Source organism: Micropterus salmoides, unplaced genomic scaffold (assembly GCF_014851395.1).
Source record: "Micropterus salmoides isolate LMB-PRFRI ecotype aquatic unplaced genomic scaffold, ASM1485139v1 Ms_hic_scaffold_18, whole genome shotgun sequence".
In the NCBI taxonomy this organism is placed as follows: domain Eukaryota; kingdom Metazoa; phylum Chordata; class Actinopteri; order Centrarchiformes; family Centrarchidae; genus Micropterus; species Micropterus salmoides.
Window position 1 is genome coordinate 11,731,253 of NW_024040928.1, and position 27,432 is coordinate 11,758,684.

The 27,432-nt window shown below is 40.3% G+C and overlaps 1 protein-coding gene across 3 annotated transcripts; it reads left to right on the forward strand.

Moving 5' to 3' along the window:
* Positions 1-4,823: 4,823 nt before the first annotated feature.
* Positions 4,824-27,144, forward strand: coq8aa (coenzyme Q8A, genome duplicate a). Of its 3 annotated transcripts, none has more exons than XM_038726160.1 (17): positions 4,824-5,131; positions 13,197-13,296; positions 14,073-14,155; positions 14,283-14,536; positions 14,634-14,829; positions 14,957-15,023; positions 17,641-17,715; positions 18,585-18,713; positions 20,343-20,428; positions 20,661-20,801; positions 21,330-21,411; positions 21,587-21,680; positions 24,035-24,176; positions 24,440-24,547; positions 24,647-24,712; positions 24,919-25,005; positions 25,145-27,144. In XM_038726160.1, exons 2-17 carry the CDS (start codon positions 13,203-13,205, stop codon positions 25,439-25,441), a joined length of 2,001 nt encoding a protein of 666 aa, XP_038582088.1. In that variant the 5' UTR covers positions 4,824-5,131; positions 13,197-13,202; the 3' UTR covers positions 25,442-27,144. The 3 variants fall into 3 exon arrangements, with proteins under 3 accessions (XP_038582088.1, XP_038582087.1, XP_038582086.1); XM_038726159.1 differs by lacking the exon at positions 4,824-5,131 and adding an exon at positions 5,283-5,301; XM_038726158.1 differs by lacking the exon at positions 4,824-5,131 and having other exon boundaries at positions 17,641-17,706.
* The last annotated feature ends 288 nt before the right edge of the window (positions 27,145-27,432 follow it).

Here is a 27,432-nt window from a genome sequence, read left to right on the forward strand (position 1 = left end):
AATAACTACAACATGATGCAGATTTGTTAAACATATGAATTCATGCTTTGTCAGGTCTGTCAGCAAGACAACAACTTCTAAATTTGTTTGGATCGATTAGGGCTATTCTATGCTAACTTGGTCACGGTAATGTCCAGTTTTGTCTGTTTTTTATATAAATAGAAGTCATAGTCCGACAGAGGTAACGACGATAACAACAACCCTAGAACCAGATGTGCACGGAACCTAGCTGCTGAGAATCTCCAGTGAAGATAAATCAACGTTGAAATCCCAAAAACTAAAGTAAAAAGATAATTTAATAAAAGCAGTTTACTCCGAGCTCCTCCTGCAAGTAAACGGCGTTGTTGTCAGAGCAGAATCCGACCGACAACGGGTGTTTATTTGTCCAGTGGTTGCAGCGATACTCCCTACTCCTCTCCCCCAAGTTTAGCAGCTCTCAGCCGGCCAGCAGATTTTCAATCCCCCGCTCTGCCCGGCCCTCTCCACACATGGCTCTGAAGCCGTCGGTGACATACGCACAATATCAACACTGATAGGCTATCGTGACTCAATGTCATGCGACTTTCCTTCGCATTGCCTTCAAGTCGCCGGCCCCACCCCCTTTGCGTCGCTTCGCGCCGCCCAACAGGAAATCACGGCTCTACGCGTCTTTGCATTGACTTTGTATGTAAACTCACCGCCCCAAACGCTCGCTTCCATTCCTGTGAGCCAGCATACACAAGTCTTAATAATGTTATTCGTTACACCTGTTTTTCCTGCTATGACATGTTGAAATGTCTGCTGTGAAGAAAAGGTCTATTTTTACTTGCATTAAACCTGCAAGACAACCTTTTTTTTTATCACAGGAAGTCTCCAATTAAAAGCAAAAAATCTAGATTGCCTAATCCAAATTGAAGGCTAAGAGTGGTGATGTTCTATATTTATGTTATTTTAAACAAATTCCATGAAAAGACCAAAACAATAACATGTTAGTCCATCTTTTAATTTTGGCCTCAGTGGCGCTCAGCCCCAAGCCCATTTCTTTTCTGCTGAAGACATAAATCTTTAAAAACAGATCACAGATATCAAGTTTAATTTTTTAAGAATGGTAAATCATTACATAAATAAAACACTGAATTTTTTTTAGCAAATATTACTTGAACAGGAGGAAATTGTGCATTTGTTGGGGACTATTTTCAGAGGTGGATTAATAAACATTTGAAGCTCTAATGAGTATTTGGCATTAATTTCTGTAAAAACAACAGCGGCCATGTTCATTGTAATGAATGAATATGTCACGCTGTGCAACAGTGTGTTTTTGATTTAAAACCACTGTGTGTGAAATTTGAAAACATCTGACTTTGGAGCTCCCTGGTGGTAGTATTAAAAAAACACCAACCTTTTCTATAAACCAATGCGTATATAGCGAAAGCCTAATTTGAAATCAGTTCACAACTCACATATTTTTATTAATTTGGGTACACACGGCGTTCAAGACAAAAGCTCTACTCCTTTGTATATTTGAATGATTCCAACTTAACTTAGATGTATCTCTATTCAGTCACAGTTTAATTGGATTTCTTCCTCAGCATATCTGAACCCAATTATGTGGGATTTTTCTGTCAGTGTTTGACCACAACTTTAGCACATTGCCCATTCCTTTTAAAAAACAATCTACAGCACTTAAATGTGTTTCCACTGTTAGATCTTGTACAGTTTAGTGAGTTTATTACTTGTGAAGACTTTAGGGGGTATTTTACTAAACTAGTCTTTTAGCTATTTTTCACATCTGTTTAACCAGTCACACTCAGATAATGTAAGTTGGTTAGTGAGGTTTTCAGTGGCAGCCATGTTTGCTCCACAATAATCTGGCAATAACTGGCACTTATGTGGAGCTAAATAATACATCTCACAGCAGTTTCAGTATGTTATGGAGGGCATTGTTTCATATGTAACATATTTGCAGCCAGCATGGCATCCGTAGTACTTCCTCGGCCAAACACTTATCACCCTTCTCACATTTTGTTGGGATTGTTCACAATGTACAGTAAGATTTTATTATGTTTGATGTAATTTTTGTAACATTATATTAGCGTACTCAAATCCTGTGGAACACTTACAGCCATGAACAATCTTATTTAAGCTATACAGTGCCTTGACATTACAAAGCCAAGTCAGACAACTGAAAATATGTTCTTACTTTTAAACGTTATGATGGAATTTTCTTAACTGTCAGTTTCTGTGCTTAGTCTTACATGGGTGCATGTTTATTATCCTCTTAAAGTTTGGGATTTGTTTGTATTACATTCTGTTTTTATTTATAACATATTATGTTTTTTGTTTTAGTTAGTGGGATACTGTGACATTTTGAATTTTGGGCTGTTATGTTAGTTTGTCTTCAAGCGCGTGTTACAGTGTGAGTGAAAGTCAAACTGTGGGGCTGGTGACATTGTGGATATTCAAACATTTGATGATGTTCAGATAATGATACCCCTTTATTTTAATGGGGAAACAAAACAGTTACTTTAGAAAGTGGTTGGGCAGATAAGGGAGAAATAAATGTCTCATAATGTAACAGGTTCTTGATGAACAATAAAAACTAAACAGTATGTAGGATCCACTCTACCAAATATTTCAGTTGATATTTGCGGTGAAATTAGATGGAGAAAGAGATTGATTGTAATTCCATGCAGTGCCTTAAAAAAAAAAAAAGTAGTATGACATTTTGGGAAATGCGCTTATTAGCTTTTTAGCCGAGAGTTCATAAAAAGATGAGAAGTTCAATACCACCGTCATGTCTGAACGCTAAATGAAGCATCCGCCAGCAGCTGGTTAGCTTAGCTTAGCATAAAGACTGGGAAGGGGAGTGATCAAGTGTCATGATTAAACAAACAAAATATAACATGTTAATTAGTGAGCATTAAGTAGCATTACGCAGAGACTGGCGCCACGGTTTCCCCCCTAATTCCAGTCTTCATCCTAAACTAAGCTAACCGGCCGTTGGCTGTATCTTAATTTTTAACTCTCAAAAAGACACAGGATAGGCGTATTTCCCAAAATGTCAAACTATTTCATTAAGACCAACCATCTTAGCTATTGCTTATGCTCCCAATGTGCACTTACGGTTGGTTGTTTGTTAGTAGGTATCATACTGTTCTGGTTTTGCCGGCTTGTGTATTTATTTGGATTGTTCCCTTAAAAAAAGTGTATTAGGTGAACAACAAACCCTGATTCCGTGTGTGATTTCTATCTATCTATCTATCTATCTATCTATCTATCCCACAGTGACCCCATGCTGCTGCTCCTTGGCCACATTAATTGCTGTGTTTGCATGGGGGTCATTTGCCATTCAAATCACACCTGCCCATAACAGCAGCAGCATCCGGAGCTTGTGGGGATAGAAAGGACATGATTCAGGAGGAGAGAGGCTGTGAAAGGGGAAACTCAGCAGACATGTGATTTAATTTCATGAAGGGTGGCGGGGAAGGTGAACCCTCTAGGGTCATTTTCAGCCTACAATTGTTTTGCTTTACTCACTTCTACCATCACATACAGCGACATCTTTGTTGAAGTAATCATTTTTTAAATACATGTAATGATTCAGATGTTCTTTACATTATCCTCTTTGCGTTTGGTATGAGACATGTGTAAAGTATATGACAAAGGTTTTAGTACGCATGAGCCGTACAGCGAGGTGTCATTGTTTTCTGAGTTTATTTCCTTTAGCTCAGCTCCCTTATGTGAAAACTGGGTTGTTATAGACTCAGATTTGACTGTGCCCCACTCAAGGCAGTTTGACAAGAGAATTATTCGCTTAAGAGGACCAGTGGGTTCATTTAGTCTGGGGAAAAGTTACAACCTCCTTTTCATAACACATCACACAGGCTGCGTGGATCTGTTGCACACTCTGCTGTCACTTTACTGACACTGCAGAGAGATGGTCATCTGAAAAAGTCAAAGTCAGGACCCACATTTGCATTATGCCAGTATTTTAGGAGAGACTTAATAGTTTATGGGGAGATTACCTTTAACTTGTAATTATGTATATTTATACTATTATACAGTAACTGCGTCATTTTAAAGCACAGTAATGATTGCCAACAACAGCAGATGGCAGCAGAGGCCCATTTAACGGGAGTTCAATTTTTATGGTTCTGTGGTGTTTGCATTTAAATGTGTCAATTATTATCACTTGCTTATTGGTCACGTGTCCCTTATTCATCCATCCATCCATCCATCGTCAACCGTTTATCCCAGCTGACATCGGGCGAAAGGCGGGGTACACCCTGGACAGGTCGCCAGTCCATCGCAGCAGCACAAACTTGTACCTTGTTTTTCTTGCGTGACGAACCAATGAAGAGCCGCATTTCAGTCCCCACCTCCTGCCAACAGACCACGAGGACCAATAAGAGCAGAGGATGTACGGGCAGAAGGGGGCGGACCAGAGCCGTGAGTAAATGGAGTTCAGCAGAAGTGTGGACAAATAAACGTGGTGAAACGAGGTCAGATTAGATTCGAAAGAGATTAAATGCGTCCAGGGGAGAAACTGAAGAGAAGTTGCAAGATGAAATAGAGTACGCACACTTCTGAAGGTTACATGTATGTCTGCAAAAAAAAAAAAATCATTCAAATGAATGCACTATTACAAAGTAGTATTTATGCAGGTTGTTGTGCAAAATGTGCATGTTTGTCTTAACATGAAAGCTGAGGCCATTCTCATTTCTAAGTTTGTACCTCCTCGACTCCTCTCCTCGCGTCTTAGTCCCTCCCACCCGATATGTGAGCGGTGGAGGTGGGGAGAAAAGGAGGTGGGGAGAAAAGGAGGCACACAATAGAGAAATGTGAAGAACCCCTGCTGTGTGCTGAACAACAGGCAGGAGTGGGTTGCGTCAATGCGCGGCTCTGGCTGCTCTGTGAAGTTGGTAAATAAGGTTTGACCTCGTGGTGGAGACATACTGGATTAAAACGCTGCCAGCAGCAGCAGGAGGAGCAGGGCGACTAACACACAAACAAAAACATCCTGCAAGTCTTGCTGCTAGCAAACATTGCTCCGTGAAGCAGCTGATATAAAGAGTAAAATAAATCCAGAGTGGTTCGTTTGACCTCATCCGACAGAGTTTGAGAGCCAAGCGAAGGCGTTGCACAACAGCTGGTGAGTATCTGCAATGCTGTCACATATTAACATGCATTAGCTATTAAATAAATGGTGTTTTTCCGGTTAGTCCTGTTATAATCCAGCTCAGCTCACCGTTGCTTCGACCTGGGTCAACGTACCCGATCCTCTGCAGCGTGTTGACGTGCCTGCCGTCCATGACTGCTCTGGTAATACTGCAAACTTTACAGACCTTCCAACGCGGTGGACATTTATTAAAACCTTTTTATTAAACGTGCTAAACTTCCCCCACCCAGTCCCAGTCGTTTAAAGCAGCTATAAGGCTAGTTTAATAATGCGCATATAAAAAAACGTGTGACTCGTTTGTTATTGCAGAGGCTCGCGGCTACGCGCCCACGAGGAAGTTGAAAACTTGATTGTTTTGAAATGGGCCACTTTCGATACTTTGAGTGGTTTATGTAGCGCAGCTCTCGTGAAGGGAAACTGTTGCGCCTAACTTCACAAACCGTTAGGTGACCTAACAACAATAAGTGTTGTTAAAGGGGCTAAAGACTGAGGAGCCAGCTAACCTGTTTTCTAACTAAATGTCCTACAGGAAACTAAACTTACCTCGTGTGGCATAGTCAGATATTCGCATTCGTCTAAACATTTTCATTGAATTTCTTTTAATATTTATTTGGAAACATTGCTAATAGTTTCGGACTAATAAAATGTTTACACATAGTGTATATACTTTTTTACATAGAGTACTGCACAGTCTTTTACGGTGAGTGTGTAACATCTGTCCAGCGACTAATAAGGGGGGGGGGGGAATAGCCCTTTTGGCTAACTTTGGCACATTTACAATAATTTTACATTATAATAAAATAGAGCTGGCTGATATGGTCAAAAACATTATCATGATAAAAAGTTTCATATTTTTCGATATCAATAATTATCGGGATAAGTATCAATTCGCTATTTCTTTCTAGTTTAAAGGCAGATTTTTGCTCCTGAATGAAAGTTGAAGAAAACTGACTATTAATTGTGGTTTAAACTCTTCTTTATGGTCAATACTTGAGGCCAAACAGTGGATCATTTCACAAATCTGAGGTAAAACATTCAAAAAAATTATGATAAAATCTTTGTCAAGAAATATGCATGAGTAAAAAAAGTAAAAGCTTTTTTCAGTCCTTTTTCCTCAACACAATAAACATATTAATAGTCCTTATTTGTGTATGATTCAAGTGAATAAAATCAAAAATGTACTGAATATTTATTGAACATGTTGTTATTGAAAGAAAAAATTGTGATAATTATTGTTTAATTGTATAGCCTTAAAATAAAACAATATAATAATGAAACACGTGCACGTGTACATTTGCCCTGCATGTGTGTATAGATAAAGTAATGAAAGACTTGGGGTGTAGTAAAACATCTTCATCATAGTGGAGCCTGACTGCTTATTAGCTGATATATTATATCAGATGTACCAGTATGGTTGTATATGATGGCCAATAAGTAATAAGAAATTACCTAACCCAGAAATGCAAAAGAGGAAGCATGTTTAATCTAATCTGTGTTTCCTTTGCTGCTGTAAAATATCATGCCCAGTATAAACCTTGGTCAGGATGTAAAGGATCCTTATCAAAAAGGTTTGTTTATGTAATTAGATTGTTAAACGAAAGTGTTGGCTGAAATATTTGCCTTAAAAACTATTAATTGTCACGCTGTTGTGGCCAGTACTGATATAATAACTGACAACATTATTCTTGCAAAAGCACAAGGACAAAGGCTTTTTAGATTGAGATGTTTATTTTCTCACTGCCAATATCATTTTTGTAAACAAAAGAAGGGCAAGAAAGGCCGTTTTTTTTGTGATATCCTTATTTGTTTATCTTTATTAAACATGTAGCAATGCTATAATATAAAGTAATCTACAGTATCTGCCTGTGACAGTATTATACTTTCTGTGTTTATTCATAGTCACTGAAGTATCATAGTTATTATGGCTGCATGTTATCGGACACAGCAGAAATTTAATTATTGGAACTGTAACAACAGTCACTGACATACTGTATTCTGCTTCCTTGCTTTATATGATAAAGTTTTTGTTGGCATTTTTAATACAGGTTTGATCACAAGAACTTTTTTAATAAAACACAGACTCTGTTTTGTTTTCTGTAGTCTTACAGGAAACATGATTTTTGTCACATTTGCCCTGCCTCTGCTGCTGCTGGTGTTGATGATGATGCTGTGGTGGATGACCACTGCACAGTAATGAGGGAAACATTTTCCACTCTTGCCTCAGGATTGGTAGTTACGGGCAGTGACTGGAGGCTGTCAGTAAGCTGTGAGGTGTACTGAAAAGCATTCACATATAGATGTGCACTCAGGCTGCGATGCCTGGCTATTTTCATAGCAGTGAGTCAACAGCTTGTGGAGGGACAGCAGCAAAGCCCAGACAACAACAGAGGTGTGCATGTGCGCGCGCACGTGTGTTCACCTTATAATAGCATATGTAATCCCAGCCAGTGGATTTACACAACTACCTTGTAGTGACCTCTCGCCCATTGGGCATCAAAACTGACCTTTCAGTTTTCCTCTCTTCTCTTCATCTAATTACATTTTTATGCCTATTTTAATATGTAAATAATGTCCTCTCCTCTGTTTGTGGTAGAGGAAGTCACATGGGAAGTTGCTCAGTAGATTATGTTTAGCAATACAGTAACAGTAACTTCTCCCTGAAAGTATCAGATTGTGCAAGTAAAATTAATTCAACCAGTGTTCATAACTCAGCAACATCAAGACTGAATATTAGGGACGCCTCGAATATAATGAAAAACTTCCTTGGATACTGAACAAGGTATTTTTTTCCATTTATTTTGCCAATTTTTTTTTTTAACCATTGCCTCAGTCAAAATTACCTTTTTAGCAACTATGGGGGTCAGAGGCCCGAGAGGGTGTATTCATTTACTTTTAATGTACGCATGTATTGTGTTTTATACTTTCTGTATAATCCAAATAATCATCCAACGAAGGTTAAAGTCAAGGGTATCTTCAACCAAGTCCAGTTGCCCTTGACTTTAACCTTCGTTGGATAACTATGACCTGGATGACTGAGAATCTTCATAGACAAATCAAATTAATCTTATTTCCACACTGTATAGACACCTTATTTTGAAAACCGGACGTTGTCACATGTGTATCCTCGCGCTAAATTCATGAAGTCCGACCCAATTTGATAAATAATGTTGTATGTGGTTCTCGTATCGCGTAACATGAAGACTTAATGGCCTCCCTTCAGGTAGGACTCATACTGCAACACTTGTCTTTGTAAAGAGAGACAATGACAGGATAAAGTCTCTAACCTGCCTGTCAGCTCACTCTGGACCGTTTCAGTGGATTTACCATAAAGACTTGAATACGTGTGCACAAATTTAGGTGCGGCTAGCTTAATCGCCTTCTCAGAAAAGAGTGACAGAAACACTCAAAGCGGTTCAGACTGTTTGCCTTTTTTAAGAAGTCAGCCACAGATGGAGTGCATGTGCAAGGAGACAATTCAGTCTGCAAACGGCGATTTTTGCTACTTGCTCGGGCACTTAAAAATGCTTCCGGTGTCTTTTGACTTATGACTTATTAGGCCGAACACCGAAAGTGCTTTTTTTTTTTTGCCATTTCTGGACGATTAATTTCGGTTGCTGAACATTCGGTGCATCCCTATTGAATATTGCCATAAACATTTGCTTTCTGCAGCTCTGAGTGCAACTTGGTGTTAGCAGGTTCCTTTGCCTCAGTGCAAACTTCTTATCTAAACTCCCTGCCTAGTAGAAGGTCTTGCAGGATCTTGCCGAGTTGACTCAGCACAGTACTGTGATAAATGTTATGACAAAAAAAGAACAATATTTAATTATCTTTTACTGATATTTGAAGCATGCCAATACCTGCAGTCCTTACACTGTAGTCTTGCATGTTTGCAAACCTTTATACAAACAGGTCAGTTTGAATTTTACGCATACAAAAGGCAAGACAAGACAAATTAATTTTCAACAACAAACCACTTTCAAGGCAAGGCAATTCAGAGTGCTTGTGTGAGACATAAAGGCATCAATACAATATGTAAAATAACACCAGGAAATTAGAAAATACACAAATGGGATTGAAAAGGACCAAAACAAAGAGTTCAAATAAGCTAATTTAGAATAAGACAGACTAAACAGTAGAATAAAACTTATAGTGCAGCTACGGTGCCGTTCAAGATTCTAAAATATGTAGTCCCAAATTTAACATAATAAAACACTGGTAAGTATAACTCCTGAGCCCTGATTTAAAAGAGCTGAGAGTTGGCATCGACCTCTACTGTTCTGATAGTTTGTTCCAGATATGTGGTGTGTAAAAAAAATAAAAAATAAAAAAAATGACAGCTTTGCATAATGTGTGATGCAATGCATTTAAAAACATTGTTTAAATGACTGTAGGGCGAATAGTAAGGCAGCAGGATTTCAGATGTTGCATGATTTCCTCCAAAGTAATATAATGCGACATGCTGATTGGAATTTGCGAGAGCCTTTACCTGATATGGAGGAACCGACTGCTTCTCTGATTTTCAGAATTTTGCGAGTGAAGAAGGAGGCAAGTTAATTGCATGATTTAGTGGATAAAATTTAGGTGGCTACAGACACGGGACGTTATAATGTTATAATGAACCTGGAGATTTGTTTGTCACCACCTGCGTTCAGCTTTTCAACACTATTTATAAAATGTCTGGCATTCCCTATGGTGCTTTTTTTTTTTTCTTTCCAGAGACCTTAGTGGGAGCAGTGGCATCAATAACATTCATAATTTTAGAATTATCTGGAAGATCATTTACTGAATAATTACCAGGTGTTTTCAGAGATTTCAAAGAAAACACAGTAAGAATTAGAAAGAGCAACATCACTCCCCACAACCTTAGAAATGTTAAAAAGACCCTTGTCTTGGACCCTTTTTGTTGTTTGTGGACTCCATCACATGCTGAGTCAGTCTGTAGTAATCCACAATACAACACAGTTCTTAAGTGCTGCTATCCCAGGGGTGGTCAACCTCAGTGTTGAAGTCACCAACAGCAGCTCAGCAATGTCTTCAAAAACTTTTTAGGGCTGCCACCGACTGAATATTTTCCTTGTTGACTTGTAGTTAGTTCAAGCTATTAGTCGACAAGTCATTGCATCTTTTATAATATTAGTTTATTCATTTAAATATAGATTTTTGGGGCATCAGAAAATGGATTGAGTTCCAGGGCTTAGAAAAATGTTGGAAGTGACATTGTGAACATTGTGGTAAATTAGAGAAATACAAAACCGTAATAATGACATTTTAAAATATACATTTTATAAGGGACACGAGCCGCCTGTTAACGGCAATGATTCTGTGTGTGTTGGAACGACCAGCAAGGAGACTGAACGTTTTTTTAAATTTATTTCAACACAGTATACCGTCACACAAGTCTTGATCAAAACCAGAATAAAATTTTCAGCGTTACAAGAAGAAATATTCGCAGACTTAACAAAACGATGTACGTTACTTACAACTTAACAAATTAACTCTCTCCTCTCCTGAACCCGCCGTTGTCCCTGGAGTCAGAGTCCTGGTCGGAGGCGCTGTAAATCACTTCCTGTACTATATTCCCTGGCATCAAACTGGCCTTCTTTTGTCTCAGAGGCTTTGTTCCGTCCTGATCTATGTTCACTGGGAGGCTTCTGAGCCCAGCTCCATTGCCCGCTTGCCATACTCCGAATCTGGTGCTCATTCTGGAGCCACTCCCCGGCAGCATTCCTTGCCTGGTCTCTCGCCCCTGGTCTGAAAACACAAAACCGCACCTGTAACATACTAACAAACACACTCGGTAATACATACAGAGAGGAATTCAGTGGGAGCTCCGTTGTTTAGATTAGTCAGAGAGGTGGGAATTGAACCTTTTTTTAGAGTTATGTTAACAATCGCTATCACATCGCAGTTAAACTAAATGTGTGGTAGTGTGCTGTTTCAGCTTGTCATAACTATTTGTGAGATACACCAGATTGATTCTTGGAAAGAAGTGGTATAATATTTTTGTGTTAGAAAACAATCTCACAGTCCTATCAGTTGCAGAGTGAAGTGGGGAGAGGTAAAGTGCGTCGGCAAACTTTGTACATGAACCAAACATGTGCCCCTTCATTCTCTCATGCACAGATATAGCTGGAAGAGGCAACGGCAAGCAGCTCTCCAACTCCTCCATTTTCAGATCTCCTTTTCGGGGCGGTCCAAAGCTCCTGTGCTACCGGTATAAACAAACACCAGCACTCCTCCGGTGCTCAGAGCTCCCAGTCCAGGTAGAATCGGCGAATAGGACCGCTAACTAGCTAGAGTTTGCAGCAGGGCAGTGTGCATCATTAAGTGGCTTCTGTGTTGCAAGACAAAAGATCCGTGTTGTCAGAATTTCTTGATACTTTTTGTCCCAGTGATAAGGAACAGCTCCCGAATAGAGTTTGAGGTTTTGGTGGGGTTCTGCAACCACCCAACTAATTAAAAGTTTGTTGACTCATTGACTAACGGTTTAGTCGACTATTAGGGGGAAGCTCTGCACACTGTGTAGGTGGCCTGTATATACAGCTCGACAGGAGGAGTTCAACTGAAGAGCAACATATTCAAAAGAAGCAGATTTTAACAGAGTTCGATGATTTCAGTGAATATTGCTTTGTAATGATCTCTGCTTTATGGCCTATAGTTTCTCGCTTTGGGGCTGCTGTTGATCCCCAGCCTTGTGTGAGGGAAGCTGCTTGCTAAGTCACAAGGCAAACTTATTGTACAAAGCTGCAGAGAAAGTCTGAGATGGGTTTCTGTTTATTTGGTAATGAATATAATCCTAGGCAAAAATAGTGATAATTAAAAAAACACTTTGTTCTGTGTCACAAAGTGTGCCCACCCGTGGTCTTTAGGCCAGCACACACAAAGCAGCCCTAAAGGAGGTCGGATGACCCAGTTACTGACCCAGTGTGTGCGTTTGTGTATTTGGGTAGCAGCACAGCTCACATATTGCTTCGCCTCTTTCAGCAACAGTTTTTTTCCATTGGCCCGAATCCCAGCGGAGCAGTATTACAGCGCGTTGTCACACCCACAAAACCGTACCTGTAACACAATAACAAACACACTTGCTAATACATACAGAGAGGAACGCAGCGGTAGCTCCGTTGTTTAGGTAAGTCAGAGGGTTGAAGTAAACTATCACATTATATTAGCCATTAGCATGTGCGGTAATGTGCTGTTTCAGCCTGTCATAACTATTTATAAAAGATACACCAGTTTGATTCTTAGAAAGAAGTGGTGTAATATTTTGGCCATGATAGAAAACAATATCAGTCAAAAGTGGGGAGAGGTAAAGTACAGCTGCAAATTTTGTACATGAACCAAACGTGTGCTCCCCTGCTCCCTCATTCTCTCATGCAGATATAACTGGAAGATGCCACAGCCAGCAGCTCTCCAACTCCTCCCTCCTAGTTTCCAGTGACATTTTCAGATCCACTTCTGGACCACATACACATATCTTCACAGCCCAGCTTACATGCGTGCATAGCATTCCCCGCTCCTTTCTTGTGTGTGTGTGTGTGTGTGTGTGTGTGTGTGTGTGTGTGTGTGTGTGTGTGTGTGTGTGTGTGTGTGTGTGTGTGTGTGTGTGTGTGTGTGTGTGTGTGTGTGTGTGTGTGTGTGTGTGTGTGTGTGTGTGTGTGTGTGTGTGTGTGTGTGTAGTGCTTAGACAGGGATTGCAGGTCATGAGTATTTTTAGACAAAGTATTAGTCATTTCAAGATGACAGCTGTGTGTGTGTGTGTGTGTGTGTGTGTTTCTGTTTAGCAGCAGAATGTGTGTTGACGACAAGTTTTATCTCTTTTTCCATTTGCATCCTTGTCGAACTTTGTCTTTGCTCTGATCCTCATCTTTACTGACAAGTTGATGTCACAGATATCTGAGCTCTCGTTTTGTGCGTCTCTTTATTGTCAGTGTCCAGTATGTACCTCTTCATGCTACCGTCCAACTCTTTATGGAATATAGCACAGCTAACAGTGATATTAACGCTAAGTTTCTTTTCCTTTCCTTTGTCTCTGTCGTAGTCCATCATGGCAGGCGATATGATGTTACTAATGCGAGGCTTGGCTAAGCTGAGCCAGGCGGTTGTAGAGACTCAGAGCAGCACCTTGCGCAGTGGAACAGGTAAGTTCAACATAGCTACCAGTTTAGTTCCTAAATTTTGAAAACAACTGTCTCTCCCCGGTAGTTAATTTCTGACACATGTCAAATGATAGAAGTAAAAGATTCAGCATTTGTCTTAGCGCTCTGCATTTAAATATTGAGATAACAGTCAGTAGCTCACATGATGAAAGGCTAGCTTGTCATTAGCTTTAAACATTGATTTGAAAGTAATGTTAGCAAAAATGCTAACAAGCGCAATAATATAATAATACAGCATTTCTTTCTACATTGTAGCCTGTTATACAAATGCAATGCTTTAATTAATAAAGGTTTGTGTCCCATTAAAGTATTCATTTTTGAAAAGAAGTTGTGACTGCATTAAAATCATTATGTTCGCCACTAACTCCAATACAATACACTAACTTAGGCTAGCGTTACCCATTAGTAGAAAGATAATGCTAACAAAAATGCTAGCAAGCTGTTTTTTAGCTATAAGACTTCATAACTCAAAACATGTCACATTATACACTTGAGTTTTGAAAGGGAATTGTAGAGCGAGCTAGTGAGCCATAGCTGTGTATCAAGAAATGGTAAATCAACATTTACTTCCACATTATTGTGATTTCCCGGTATATAGCGTTTAGCATGTTTAACAAGTTCTTACTTGTCATGCATTTTTACTACCAGGCTTCTAAGACCAGTAACATCGATAAGTTTATTGTATGGTTAGTGCGTAGTGTACTAAAGACTAAAGCAATAAAGCTAATAATAATATTTCTTTGTTATTTATAACCCAGGAGTCCCAGGAGTTGGCGCTGCAGTCCAAAGTGTCCAATCGGCTGCTGAGCAAGGCCTCTCTACCGCTATAATGAAAATGCAGGTGTGTAGGAATATGTGTAAATGCTGCTGTGCAAATTGGCAGCATAGTTTTAGCATTAGAAAAAGAACTGTATACATTTAATGTCAAAAGAATACTGTGAGAATGCTTTTTGTATGTGTCTGTCCAGGAGCTGTCTGGCCAGCAGCAGACCTCTTCATCAGAGTCAGAATTTGACTTCCCTCAGGATGACGGTGCATTCACAGCTTCAGAGTTCAGGGAGGAAGGTTCTGATCACACAGGAAGTAGCGATGATGCAGGAGCCCATCACAGCGCAGCAGCAAGAGCGAGCCATGTCGGTGGGAAACAGTCGTTGTTTGAGGGATACAAAGATCCCAGCAAACAGTTTAGTGGACACACCAGGTCTTACCACCAACATGCCAGGTATAAATAGTCTCTTACTCAGTTGCAAACTACAGTATACAGGCTTTTGCTGCTGTTTGGAGGATAAAGGTAATCACTTTTGCTTTGGGTGTTGCAGACATTTCATTGGACATCATCGTCTTTACAACCACAGTCTGAACAGGCATCTGTGGAGACAACTATACTGTCAAGATCAGGTCAGTCAGCTGAGGAGCTACCATCAGGACCCGTCCACAGTTGGAGGGCTGACAGCCGAAGACCTTGAGAAAGCAAGACAAAGCAAGAGGGCTGAGATCAAACCACACAAACAGATGGTAATGCCTGCTCCTCAGTCCCTGTTCTTAAACACAAACACACATTGGCATTGATGTAAGCATATACCTTTCCATTCACACTTTTTAATAGAAATGTGTCTTTACTGGTCTGTCTGTCTTCTTCTAGTTGAGTGAGAGAGCCAGAGAGAGGAAAGTGCCAGTGACTCGGCTTGGCAGATTGGCTAACTTTGGAGGTACAGTAATACAACTCTTTGTTACTCTGTCTGAATCTTGGCTGATTCATTGGCAGTTTCACTGACTGTATCTGTAGGTATGTGTGTCTGCGTGCAAGTCTGCAAGTACACTTTTCTGTCTTTTTCTGTGGAAATGTTTACAGATTAGTCTGTGCAGCTTCTCAGCAGAAGTCATTAAAATAAAAGCAAAAATTTAGTTTTAATTTAACCTACCCCTAAATTAATATTTGTGAATAGAGAACATAAGAGAAAATCATCTCTTTGGTTAGTTACAGTGTTAGTTTTTTCTAGTAATGTGACCTGAAATTAAGTTGCTGAAGTTCTGGAAACTTTAACGTACCAATCCTAAATAAGCTGGGGTAACTGGGTTCTATGCAGTGGTCAATGTCAAAACACCACCACTGAATGTATATGCAGGATGTACAGATGTACATAAAGAAAACAAAGTGGTAAAAAGAGAGAGAGAAACAAAACATACAGGAATGTAACTAGCATTTGTCAAGTGCCTGACCCTGTACTTGCACTTAAACAAACAGGTCTAGAAATGAAGTTGAGCGTATCTAGCCCTTATTAATGGACCCGTGTTCCTGTTCAGATAAAAACAATCAGCTTGAAGATTGAGAGAGTACAGCAGAACTTCAGCTGTAGTTTGTGATAAAATCTGAGAGAGTCTGCACTGCAGATTGTTGTTAGTTAATCTGTTTGGCTATGTTTGCCTGTTCTCTCAGCCTATTAGATGTAACACATTTAATCACAACATTTACTGCCAATCTGATTATAAAGGTAAATTTAAAAAGGAGTGAGAAGAATTAAATAATTTAAATATACAGCAAAACTCCAAATGTTTATTTTTAGTCCTGTCAACCAGTACTAAAACACATTGAATGTAATTGACATAGAAGATAAAGTCAGGTAAAGAAATGTGGCTCTTTTATTCCCAAAGTCATATCTAGACAGGATGTTTATTCAGCGATAGGCTAAAACCTTCACGCGAGGATAGTGAAAAGCGCACAACTAACCTCAGATGTAGTTTAACATGACAGATCAGATTGTAGCTTCTATTCAGGATGACTGATAAGTTAACAGGTGGCAAAAAGCTGGACAGAGAAGCTAGAAGCACAGAGCACTTAAAGTGCGCACAAAAGTGAAGCCAGGACAGAATCCCAGATGAGTCAGACCAGACTGCCAACATAAATATATGTGCAGCAGAATTTAGCCACAGCTCATTCCAAACACATCGGACTTATACAGGCTACAGTGAGACACGAAAGGCAGAGCCGAATAGATTCGGCATGTTGACGGTGGAAACATTTAGAAGGTGTCGGAGAGGGGAGGGGGTGGAGGAATGGCCTCGGTCTGTCCTTCACTCTGCAACAACAGAGTTATACAAGTTTTTCTTTGTTTGTCATGTTTTACTTACTGCTGCCACTGGAGAGAAAGAAGGCAGGTTTTAGGCACTTTAGGTTGAGAACAAGCAGTGTAGAGATTTTATAGTTTCATAAATATATCTGCATGTTTTGTGGCATGCATATCACTCCTTTTGCTGAGGTTTGTGAGGAAACAGCACTATGTTTGAGTTTCACTGGTTCTAATTGCAAAACGAAGGAACAGGAATCATCTTTTAAAGCTTGTAAGTAGTGTACAGCTGTGAAAGTGTGTAAACTCAAATGATTGGCAGACACTTGTGTGTATGTGTCTTTAAAACATGTTGTCACTCAGAGATGATGCAGGAAGTGTTGATCTCTGTTTGGCTTGCAGTTGCACACGCTGAGTTCATACAGATACAGATAGATACAGTGCCACTAGTGGCATGATACCGGCTAATCTGGTGTCTGCTCGTCAGTATTTGTGTTCATATTTTAAAATCCCCACTGAAGCAGGAAGACAAAAACAGTGAGGTGACGTAGTCAGTACTTAGGTGGGGGAAGAAGAAGGTAATACTGCATCAGGTTACACTCGGTAACACAAATAAACATATGCAGCAAACCTCAACACATTTAGTCAGACAGCTTGGTGCACATTCTCATTCCCTCTAGTACAACCTGTCTCCAACAATCAAAGGTGATGACAGGTTTGTGACCAATGAAGAAATGCTCACTCATCTTGTATACAAGACAGCGAAGCACACTGTGCCCTGATTTGACTATCTACCGTTGGATGTAGGATTTGCCGCTTCAGAGACTGCCGACTAACTGATTACACAATGCTGAGTTATGTAAGGTAGAGACCAGGCCTGGGAGGAACTCTTATCACAAACCATCCCTAACTCGTGCAGGCTTGTTTTTCTTTTCATTATCTGCTAAAAAAGTTTATTTGTAGACGCAGATACATCAGTGAACACTGGTGAAATATTATACACAAGGACTTTAATTTGTATTTTCTTTTAAGCCCCTGTGTTGTCAGTGTCAAATAAATAGTCAGATTTTTCTTTTATGTGTTGTGTTTTCATGTGAACCGACTGTCTGTGTCAAACACTGATGATTTTGTGACGTTAATGTGAAGCAACGGACTGTAGCACTGTGCCAAAAAAAAATGTCCCCTCGGGGACAATAAAGTTCACTCTGCTCTATTATTCTGTATGTTTACATGTCTGTTTGTGTCCGTGTGTTTCCGACAGGTCTGGCTGTAGGGTTGGGTATTGGAGCGCTGGCAGAAGTTGCCAAGAAGACCATCAGACACAATGGTGCGGCAGGTAATGCAGACTAACACACCCACGCTTGCTCTGCTTAATATCCTCAGCTTGTACAAGTAGTACATGTGAATGGCATGTGAAAAAATGCTTGAATAACAATGCAAAAGTAAACATGCTTTTGCATTGTTATTCAAGCATTTTTTGTGATACTTACCTTTTGTGTTGAAATGATGAAATATTTAAGTCCGACAGCAGGTATGTCATTACTGTCTGCAATGCTGAATCATGCACAATCAGCTGCTTCTTTCTGAATGCATTGCACTTTGGGTTTATGTATACAGAAATGTGTAGAATATAAATGCTCTAAAAGTAATAAGGCCATGTCTGAGACTTTTGTGCCTATAAGGACAGGTACGTCTGTTTCTATCTTTGGCTCAAGATAAGAACAGAGTGATTTTGCAACTGCTGTAAAAGCACACAGAGAACACATCTTTTCAGTACCCATTCTTCATGCGTGTTGTTACATGTCACGCACTTTGTGGTATGCCAAATTAGGCAAGCGCAATTAGGCCGCCTCCCTCACCAACCTGCTACCTAAACAAACCTTCCTGCTCTGCACCACCATGAGCCTGCTAATCCTAAAACAGAGCTAAGCTGTAACAGCGCACGTGCGTAAATCTGTGCCATTTGTGCGTCAGTTTGTGGGTGTGTGTGCGTTAATTCCAGCAGTGACGCTCCGAACACACTTGTAAGTGTGGTAAAGCTCTGTTAAAGCCTCTCAAGACAGCTTCTGACACACTAAAGCTACTGAATACATCTGCTGGGATATGTGCACATTGTATATAAACCTGAACCTTGCAACAATTGTTATTGATCATTGATAAACTATTAAATGGAACCAAAATCCTTTCTGTTTTGTGTTTCTACAGGGGAAAATAAGAAAGGCGTTCTGGACTCCAGCCCCTTCCTGTCCGAGGCCAATGCTGAACGCATCGTCAGTACTCTGTGTAAAGTCAGAGGTGCTGCATTGAAACTGGGTCAGATGCTCAGCATTCAAGGTGTGCGACAAACAGACACGTTCTGTTCCCTTGGAAATTGTGCAGCAGCAGTGTTAAAATGCAAACTATTTGATGAGGAAAAAACACACACATTGATTTTTTTTTTTTCTCCACCAGCCAGTGAGCCCGCAGATGGTCATCCATGTTTAGGATGTATTATTCTTAAGAATTATATTCTGTATTAATTATACAGTAAAGAAACCTTGCATCACAGGCTTGGACAATTTTCAGCATCGAAAGTTGGCACAGAAATCTGATAGTTGTTGAATTGTGACTCCCAAGAGCCCTAGTATATGTCAACTTTTCTCTGCCAGCATGCTGCAGTCATGTACGACTGGTGGATTGATTATAGGGTTTTTTGGTGAGTTGTTGATGGTTTTCTGCAAGCTCTGTCACAGTTGTGATGTTACCATTGACACGGTTCCGCACAGACACAAACATACAAGTAGTAGCAACTGAACATAAGTTATAATTTAAGTCACTGCTGGTTTGGGTTTTGAACACATACGCCAGAGAAGACTGGATGGCCAGCGGCGGGAATCATCCCGGCACAGAGTGAGTGCAGCAGGGTCTGGTAGCAGCACTAAACACATCATTAATTTTGTTTATCTCTGTTGCCCCCACTGCCTGACCTTGGCTGGTGACCTTTTTTGTATTTTGGCATTCATATGCTGAGTTCATAACATGTTTGGAAAAACTTTACACAGACGGTACAGTGTAGTTCGTAATAAGCTATAAAAACAGTAGTAGGAGAGAAAAGAAAGGCTTTCATCAGTGGATTGACAGTGTGTTCATGTGTGTGGTTATTTGCAGAAGTGGCACAGCTAGTTACTCTTTTATCTAAGGTGTTATAGATAATTCTGAAATCATGGATTGCTGTTCCCAGGGAGAATGGAAAAAGGTTGGAAAAGATTTCATGTTACACGATGAACCCAAACATGACTGGAGTCAAGTAAATCTGGAAGATAAAAACAGAGGTTCTTGCCCACTACTGACATTTTTCTGTCAGTGCAGTAATGCAGTTGATGATTGTGAGTCCAACCATTGTACCCTTTAGCGCCAGTCCGAAAATAGTGTTAACCTTTAGGGGTCTGAAACTATTTAAAAACTGATAATACATGTCTTAATACTGCTTCATCATATCGTCAAATCATCACCAGCAATGCCAGCCAATGTCATCTCTGTAGCTGCCAAATAATTGGCTTTAATTGTTCTAAAGTCTTACTGATAGTAATTGAAACCAAGGGTCTTTGTGATTTCACTTTCATCTCACCTCATCTCAGTTGAGTAGTGATGTTCAAGTTGTCATTGATTTGTGCTCAGTGGTTTATTGTACTCAAGCAGTGTGATCAGTCAGATTAACTTAACTGTGCATTGTTGATGCATGAGCTCTTAAATGATTTGATTCTTGCAACAGTACTGTTAATGTATTGTTTTTTTTAAAGCTATAAAACCCATATTTATTGTCCGTTATGTAATGTATGGCATCTAAATGCAACTATCTCTAGAGTTTCTAACTCTAATGGCCAGACCCTGGAGTAAGGTTTGTTGTGAAATCTGCCAGCTTGTGCCTCCAGACCTGCAATTCTGTCAACTTTAGACAAACCCATGTATGTTTCTTCGTTTTAGATGATGCATTCATCAACCCCCAACTCGCCAAGATCTTTGATCGTGTAAGACAGAGCGCTGACTTCATGCCGATCAAACAAATGACGGTAAGAGTCTTTTCGTTTTTGTTTTACATTGACTGTCAATTATAAAGTGCTGTCTTGCATTTTAACTGATGGTGTAATAAGTATAACATCATATACCACCTCTGGTAGTAGTATTACATTATTAATGTTAGGCCCACCTTAAATTCACTTTTAACTCCACCAGTGAAAAAAATGTATTGAGAATTCTAATATTATTTTTTATTAAAAATATAAACTATTTGTCTGTCTGTAGAAAGCGTTGAACAGTGACTTGGGTCCTAACTGGAGAGACAAGCTGGAATCGTTTGAGGAGCGTCCGTTTGCGGCAGCGTCCATTGGCCAAGTTCACCTGGCGAAGATGAAGGATGGCAGGGACGTGGCCATGAAAATACAGGTAGGATATGAACCTGTGTGTGTACACAGGACATTCCCATGTTGGAAAGAGAAACACTAAATGTGTCTCACATTTGTTTGCCATTTTTTCTTCTCTCAAATGTGCATTCAGAAAGAAATCGCACAGAATCTGATATCAGACTTTGTTTACAGGTCAGATCTGAGTCGGTGTAAAAAGTTTACAAAGACCAAGAAACATCTGACTTAATGTTGTTTTTATGTTTTTACAGCGTTTAGAGATTCTGTCTATTTGACATCTTAAAAAATGCTTTGCCAGTAAAAATAAAACATATCTCATTATAAATAATAATTGCAACCCCAGTGAAAGCTGTACTTGCATTATACTATATAAAGATACATAAAAAATGGTCATTGGATTCATCGTAAACATGATAGCAGGGCATTAAAGTATTTTAAAGTGAATGAAAACATCACAGAAAAGTTAAGTACTTCAAAGATGGTGCTTTGTTTTTCCCTCATTTTATGATCACTAAAAAAAAAAAATCTTTCTCTGTCTGTCTGACCCCAGTACCCCGGTGTGGCTCAGAGTATCAACAGCGATGTCAACAACTTGATGACGGTGCTGAATATAAGCAATGCCCTGCCTGAAGGTACACACACAAAGAAACTCAGTCATGCATGCATGCAAGCACAAGCATGTGCACCTTCTAATTCACACACAAACTATACACGTGCAATTTGCGCTCAACTTTACAACGTGTCTTTACTCTTTACTTCCCAACTTACATTGTCTTCCTTGGTGTTGGTGTCTTTGTCTCTCTTTAGGTCTGTTTCCAGAGCACCTGATAGACGTGATGAGAAGAGAGCTAGCACTGGAGTGCGATTATATTAGAGAAGCCCAGTGTGCAAAGAAATTCAGGTGAGTCATATGTAGCATACAATAGATCTAATCGTATTGATACAGTGTAGAAAGGCCCCACAAAACCTTTCTTTCAATCACAGTGATTCATCTCATACATGCTTACAAATATTCAGTTATAACTGAATAAGTGATTACTTACAGTTTATTATGTTTACAATACAATTCCTAGAAAAATGCAAGCTCAGGCAAGGATTCCAAGGTTTATTAGTCACAAACAGTACATACAGTAACATAGTAACGTGTAGTGAAATACAGTTGATCCAACACTTGTGCTCCTACGGTTCTGCTAAATACTAGCAGACTACAAAACCAGGAACTTTATAACTGTATCCAGGGCAACTTCATTCTAGAACTGTATAAGTGTTCTAGAACTAGCTTAATTCCAGGGCAAACTCTATTCTAGAAGTCTGACTACCTGAAACACTTCGTGTCCACCAAAGCCTTTTTTCTGACGACAGCAGCATGACGAGGCGCTGAGCGTCTTTTCCCCACTGGGTGCTGAACGTTTTTTTTTTTGGTCGCTGAGAGTGGGAAAAACACTGCGCTCGTCACTTTCAGTTTTTACCCAGCCGTCCAATCACAGTGCAGGAGGGGCGGGGCAAACACCACACCAGCCATCTCAGCTCGTGAACAAAACGATGTGCCTCCTCACTGAGTTATTTCATGTCCACAAAATCTCATTAACCCACGAACGGCGAGTCTGTCCCCTTGCTCTACATGTTTCAGCCTTCTCTTATCCAGCGCAAGAACCAGAGCAAGTAGGCCTACGTACTTTGTGGTGACATTTTTACATACAATAAAATTAGGTAGCCTACTTTCAGCACATCACCTCCATGGAAATTATGATAGCAACCACAGCGTCTCAAAACCCCCCCGCTGTGCCTTCATAGTGCCCCCTAGCATTCCCAGCTAGGTGTTTTTAGATCAGCAGCTGGTGTTTTCAGCTGGTAAACGCTTTGGTGGGCACAGGCCCTTAACTGCTGTCTCAGAAGGTGTCTAACAAGACAGCGAGGCATCAAGTAATTGCAAGTAGTTTCCTCGTTTCGATTATTGAAAGGTTAGCGAGAACTAAACACTGAACTATCATATTAGCCCGTGACTGTAACCTACCAAGTTTGTTCAGTATGTGTGACCTGGAAGGCTGTTCAAAACCAATTTTAACAGAGCTGCCTTCACTCGAAAGTGATGCCTGCTGAGGCAGCTGTATATTACGGTAGCGTGGCAACTGCCTTCCGTTTCAAACACAACCTTAAAAGATTATTTTGGTATTTTTAACTTAGTTCCCATTTTCACATATGTTTTGGAATCCATGCAGTAGATGGATTCAGCCTGCAGCCGCAACTTGCTCCTTCGGGGCAATTACACCCCTCCACAAAAAGTGCTTCTTTTTGCCACTGACTGGCTCAGCCTGTTATACAAGGTGTCTAACAACATCATAGAAGGGATCCCTTTCTACAACTCCCAGTGACACCCTTTATTTGTAACAAGAAACAGAAGTCTCGGCCATGGCTAATTCTCTCTCTGAAATCTTGTGAGAGGCAGGATGATGCAGGAAGATGACGGTGGAAAAGAGAGTTGGAGAGAGGAGATTGTTGTTGTTGGGAAATAGTCTTGCTAGCAGCTCCTCTCTGTACACAACAAACTCCTCTCCATCGTTTCACCCAGCGTGTCCTGCAACAACTTTTTTTTCAGAGAAAGAAATGTACTTGAGTGAGACTTCTGTTTCATGTTAAAAACAAAGGGTGCCACTGGGAGTCACTCATCCTTTCCATGATGTTGTCCTACACCTCGTATAAAAGTTTGAGCCTGTCAGTGGCAAAAAGAACCTTTTTGTGGATGTAATTTTGACGGTCCCAACTGCCCCCAGAAACCCGTAGTAGCTACTGAAGCCATCTACTCCACGGATTCCGAAATGTTAACAAGTATTTGAACTTTTACTTTTATGTCCTTGTTAAAACCACGGCTTGACTCTAGCACTATTGCTGCAGTGATTGCAATGTGCTGTCCCTCACACATGGCAGTACTGTGACTCGTGTTACACTCAAATTATATACACAAAGATAGGTTCATATCCAAAAATCTATAGTTAGCTCATTCCATTTCCTCAGTTATTTTGGTTCAAGGTTAGAACAGCTACAACTACTATCTATATATATATATGAAACTCATCAGTCAAGTGCACTCTCACAAAAATGAAAACAATCTGCGACTGTCGCAGGATTGTAGTAAGTATGGCCAATCATTTTATTTGGACTAAATGAAATGCTTTGCTTGACTGCCTCCCTGTATACCTGCTTACCTACACGCACTCTGCCCATGCACTCATGTGTCTGTTCATCTGTCTGACCCAGGGAGCTGTTGAAGGACCACCCGTTCTTCTATGTACCAGAGGTGATAGACGAGCTGAGCAGTAGCCATGTCCTGACCACAGAGCTTGTCCCTGGGTTTCCCCTGGACCAGGCTGAGAGCCTCACGCAGGAGCTGAAGAACGAGGTACAGCTTTCAAAACAGACTGTTGTGCATTCATCTGAGGAGGAAAGCGTTAATTAACATATTTGGGGCAGGGGGGATGGGAGTTGTGGGAGACGGAGAACTAGTCTGGTCAGTAAATACATAGAGGTCCCTGTCTTTTCCCTGCTTTCCACACCAAGCATTAATATATGCTGAAATTAATACACATAATATGACATTCATTATACCAGTAAACAACGATAGAATGTATATGTTTATATGTGTATGTTTGTTTTCTGTTTCAGATCTGTGAGAACATCCTGGTATTGTGCCTCAGAGAGCTGTTTGAGTTCAGGTACATGCAGACTGACCCAAACTGGTCCAACTTCTTCTATGATCCACAGACACACAGGGTGAGTCTGTCTGCAGGCTAAATACTACTGTTACCAGAGTTGACTTCAAATTTATTAGTGCAGCATTGAGAGTGAGATTTGGGCATTGTATCTCTCTAGGTGGCACTGTTGGACTTTGGAGCCACCAGAGGATTTGATCAGAGTTTCACAGATGTCTACATAGAGGTAAGACTCGTCAGCCTCAATCTTAGTTTTTATTACTTTATAATCATAGAGGATTGTGTTGGAAGTATCATGTCAAGTCAGAACTTGTGAAAATACCCCAGTTATACATATTATTTTTGCCATGCACAACACGTGTCAGAGATGGAGAGAAAGACACTGAAGTGATGGTGGTAACATTCATAACCTGTTGTTATTATTATTATTAGGTAATCCGTTCAGCTGCTGTGGGCGACAGAGAGGGAGTTCTGAAGAAATCTATTGAGATGAAGTTCCTGACTGGGTATGAGTCAAAGGTAAATCTCTGTCTTTCTTTCTCTCTATTCTGCAATGACAAATATGCAAATATATCAGTACCAAAATGTGTTTCTACAGCAAATGTTGTCTTTAGCGGAGACTAAATATGCAAAGTGGTGTTTCCTCTCTGTGTCTCAGACAATGATAAATGCCCATGTGGATGCAGTGATGATCCTTGGTGAGGCCTTCGCCTCCACAGACACCTTCGAGTTTGGCTCCCAGTCCACCACCGAGAGAATCCACAACCTCATCCCTGTGATGCTCAAACACCGGCTCACCCCACCTCCCGAGGAGACGTACTCGCTCCACCGTAAGATGGGCGGCTCGTTTCTTATCTGCTCCCGGCTGAATGCGAAGCTCCTGTGTAAGGACATGTTCCATACAGCCTATCAGAAGTACTGGGAAGGCCGCACACCGCCCTCCCACTCAGCCTAAGCCAGTCCCAAGTGTCAGGCAATTTGATGGACAGTTCCTGGGGCCAAAGGCAAAGTGCAAGTCAATGGTGAGGTTGCGGTGAAGACGCGGAACTGCTGAGCTGATGCCATGTTACCCGCCCTCAACTGATCATCGAGCACCAGCTTATCTTTCCCATTTTGGGCAAACCGCTGATGAGTTTTCTGAAAAGCACTAACACATACTTGCAGCTGTCATTTCTTAGTTTGAGAGGAGGCAGCAACATGGCATCTGGAGTGCTTTAAGGCCGAAGTCTATATATGGCCCTGAGAGGACAGACTGTGAAGAGGTGGGGGGTGGATGGAAGGAGGGAAACAAACAGCCTTGCGTACAGTAGTTCCGGGGTAAAATGAATGTAAAAAGTTTGAAATTTTTTCTCTGATGTTTCCAAGATGATTCTTGCATTTTTGTGTGTTTTTGCATTGCTGTGTTTTGTTGAACTTTGGTAAAATATCATACCAGCTGTCCAGTTTTCCATCTGCCAGAAACATAATGGATGAAAACATGAAACATTGATTGAATTAACAAAGAGGACTGAACTCTAGTTGGAAATGTAAACCAACAGTCAGAAAAAAATGGGGTTAATACAGTATATTGGTAGTCACAGTATTGACCAGGACCAATGTCTGGGTCACAAATATTTCTGTTTCTATTGCTTTTGATTAGATTGTCTAGATATGGGTTATAAGCATTGGTCAAAATGTAGACAGCAAAATAAATGTTCAAGTTTTGATAAGAACATTTGTTAGAGACAGATTCAGTGTTAAAGTCACAATTTTGCCAAGTGATCAAGTTTATATTAATCTAGCCATTTGTAGAAAATGTGACAAACTGGAATTTGTCAACATTCACACACGGTTGGACTTTAAACTCATGTATGTGTAGTGTGCTTTCTGTATCAGTGTAGCCACCCAGATTTCAATGGCTATAGCTTTCAAACTACCTTTTTCAAGTGACAATTAACATGGCATTCAGCATCAATATGTGTTAATGAACCTTGGGTTGAAGCATGATTTTACATGATTTTAGTTTGTGATTTTCAAACTATCCATATGGGTGAGATTTAGCTCACGAATTCCAGGTGATTACTAACAAATGTTGGCATTGTGAATTTGTGCATTTGTAGTACCAAAGCATGATTTTTCTCTATTCAACTGTTAGTAGGAGGTTGTCAAAACTTACAGAAATGAAAGCCTATGGATCCACGTTGCTCACTGTCAAAGGATGAGGTCTGACAGAAAGACTGAGCACACACCACATCAACACAGGGCTTGTGCTCAGTTATGAATGTTAATGAATTACCTGGATTGAAGAAGCTCATCCTGATACCGCACAAGGTCGGCCCACAGGCTCACCTTGCTTCCTCGAGTTAGGTTATCTCTCCAAGCGCTTCTCGGATCCTCCCTCACCTGGCTGTTGAGTAACTGAAAGTTCTCACCGCTCTGCTGTGTGAATACTGTTATGACGTTCTCTGGCGTGAAGCTGAGAAATGAGTATGGGGACTAAAAAACAAGGTGCCTGTAGTTTCCAGTGGGAGTTTTTTTTTGCTAGAAATCTCAACTTTATATTTCATATCAAGACTTGGCAAAAAAGATGGTTTCAATTAATGTAATTGAAATGCGTTCTTTACTGAATGTTGTGATAAAGACATTGTATGAAACGAGTAAATGTTTGATTATACTTGTCATATGGCTCTGTGGTTTTGTGTGTGTGGTCTTGATACTTTCAATCCATTTCAAAGGACTGTAGCTCTTCAGAGAAACATAAAGTAGTGTGTCAGTGCCCCTGAAAAAACATAGATCTCTTTCTATATATATATATTTACTGATATTGTCCATGTATATTGGGCTGCTGGTTAAGAGGTTGTGATGTGTGTGTTAGAATAGAAAATACAGTACGGAGAGAGAGGTTTTGCTTCCTTATTCAGCAATGTCTTGCCCAGCAGTGGATGAACTGGCGAGAGCCTGGGGAAA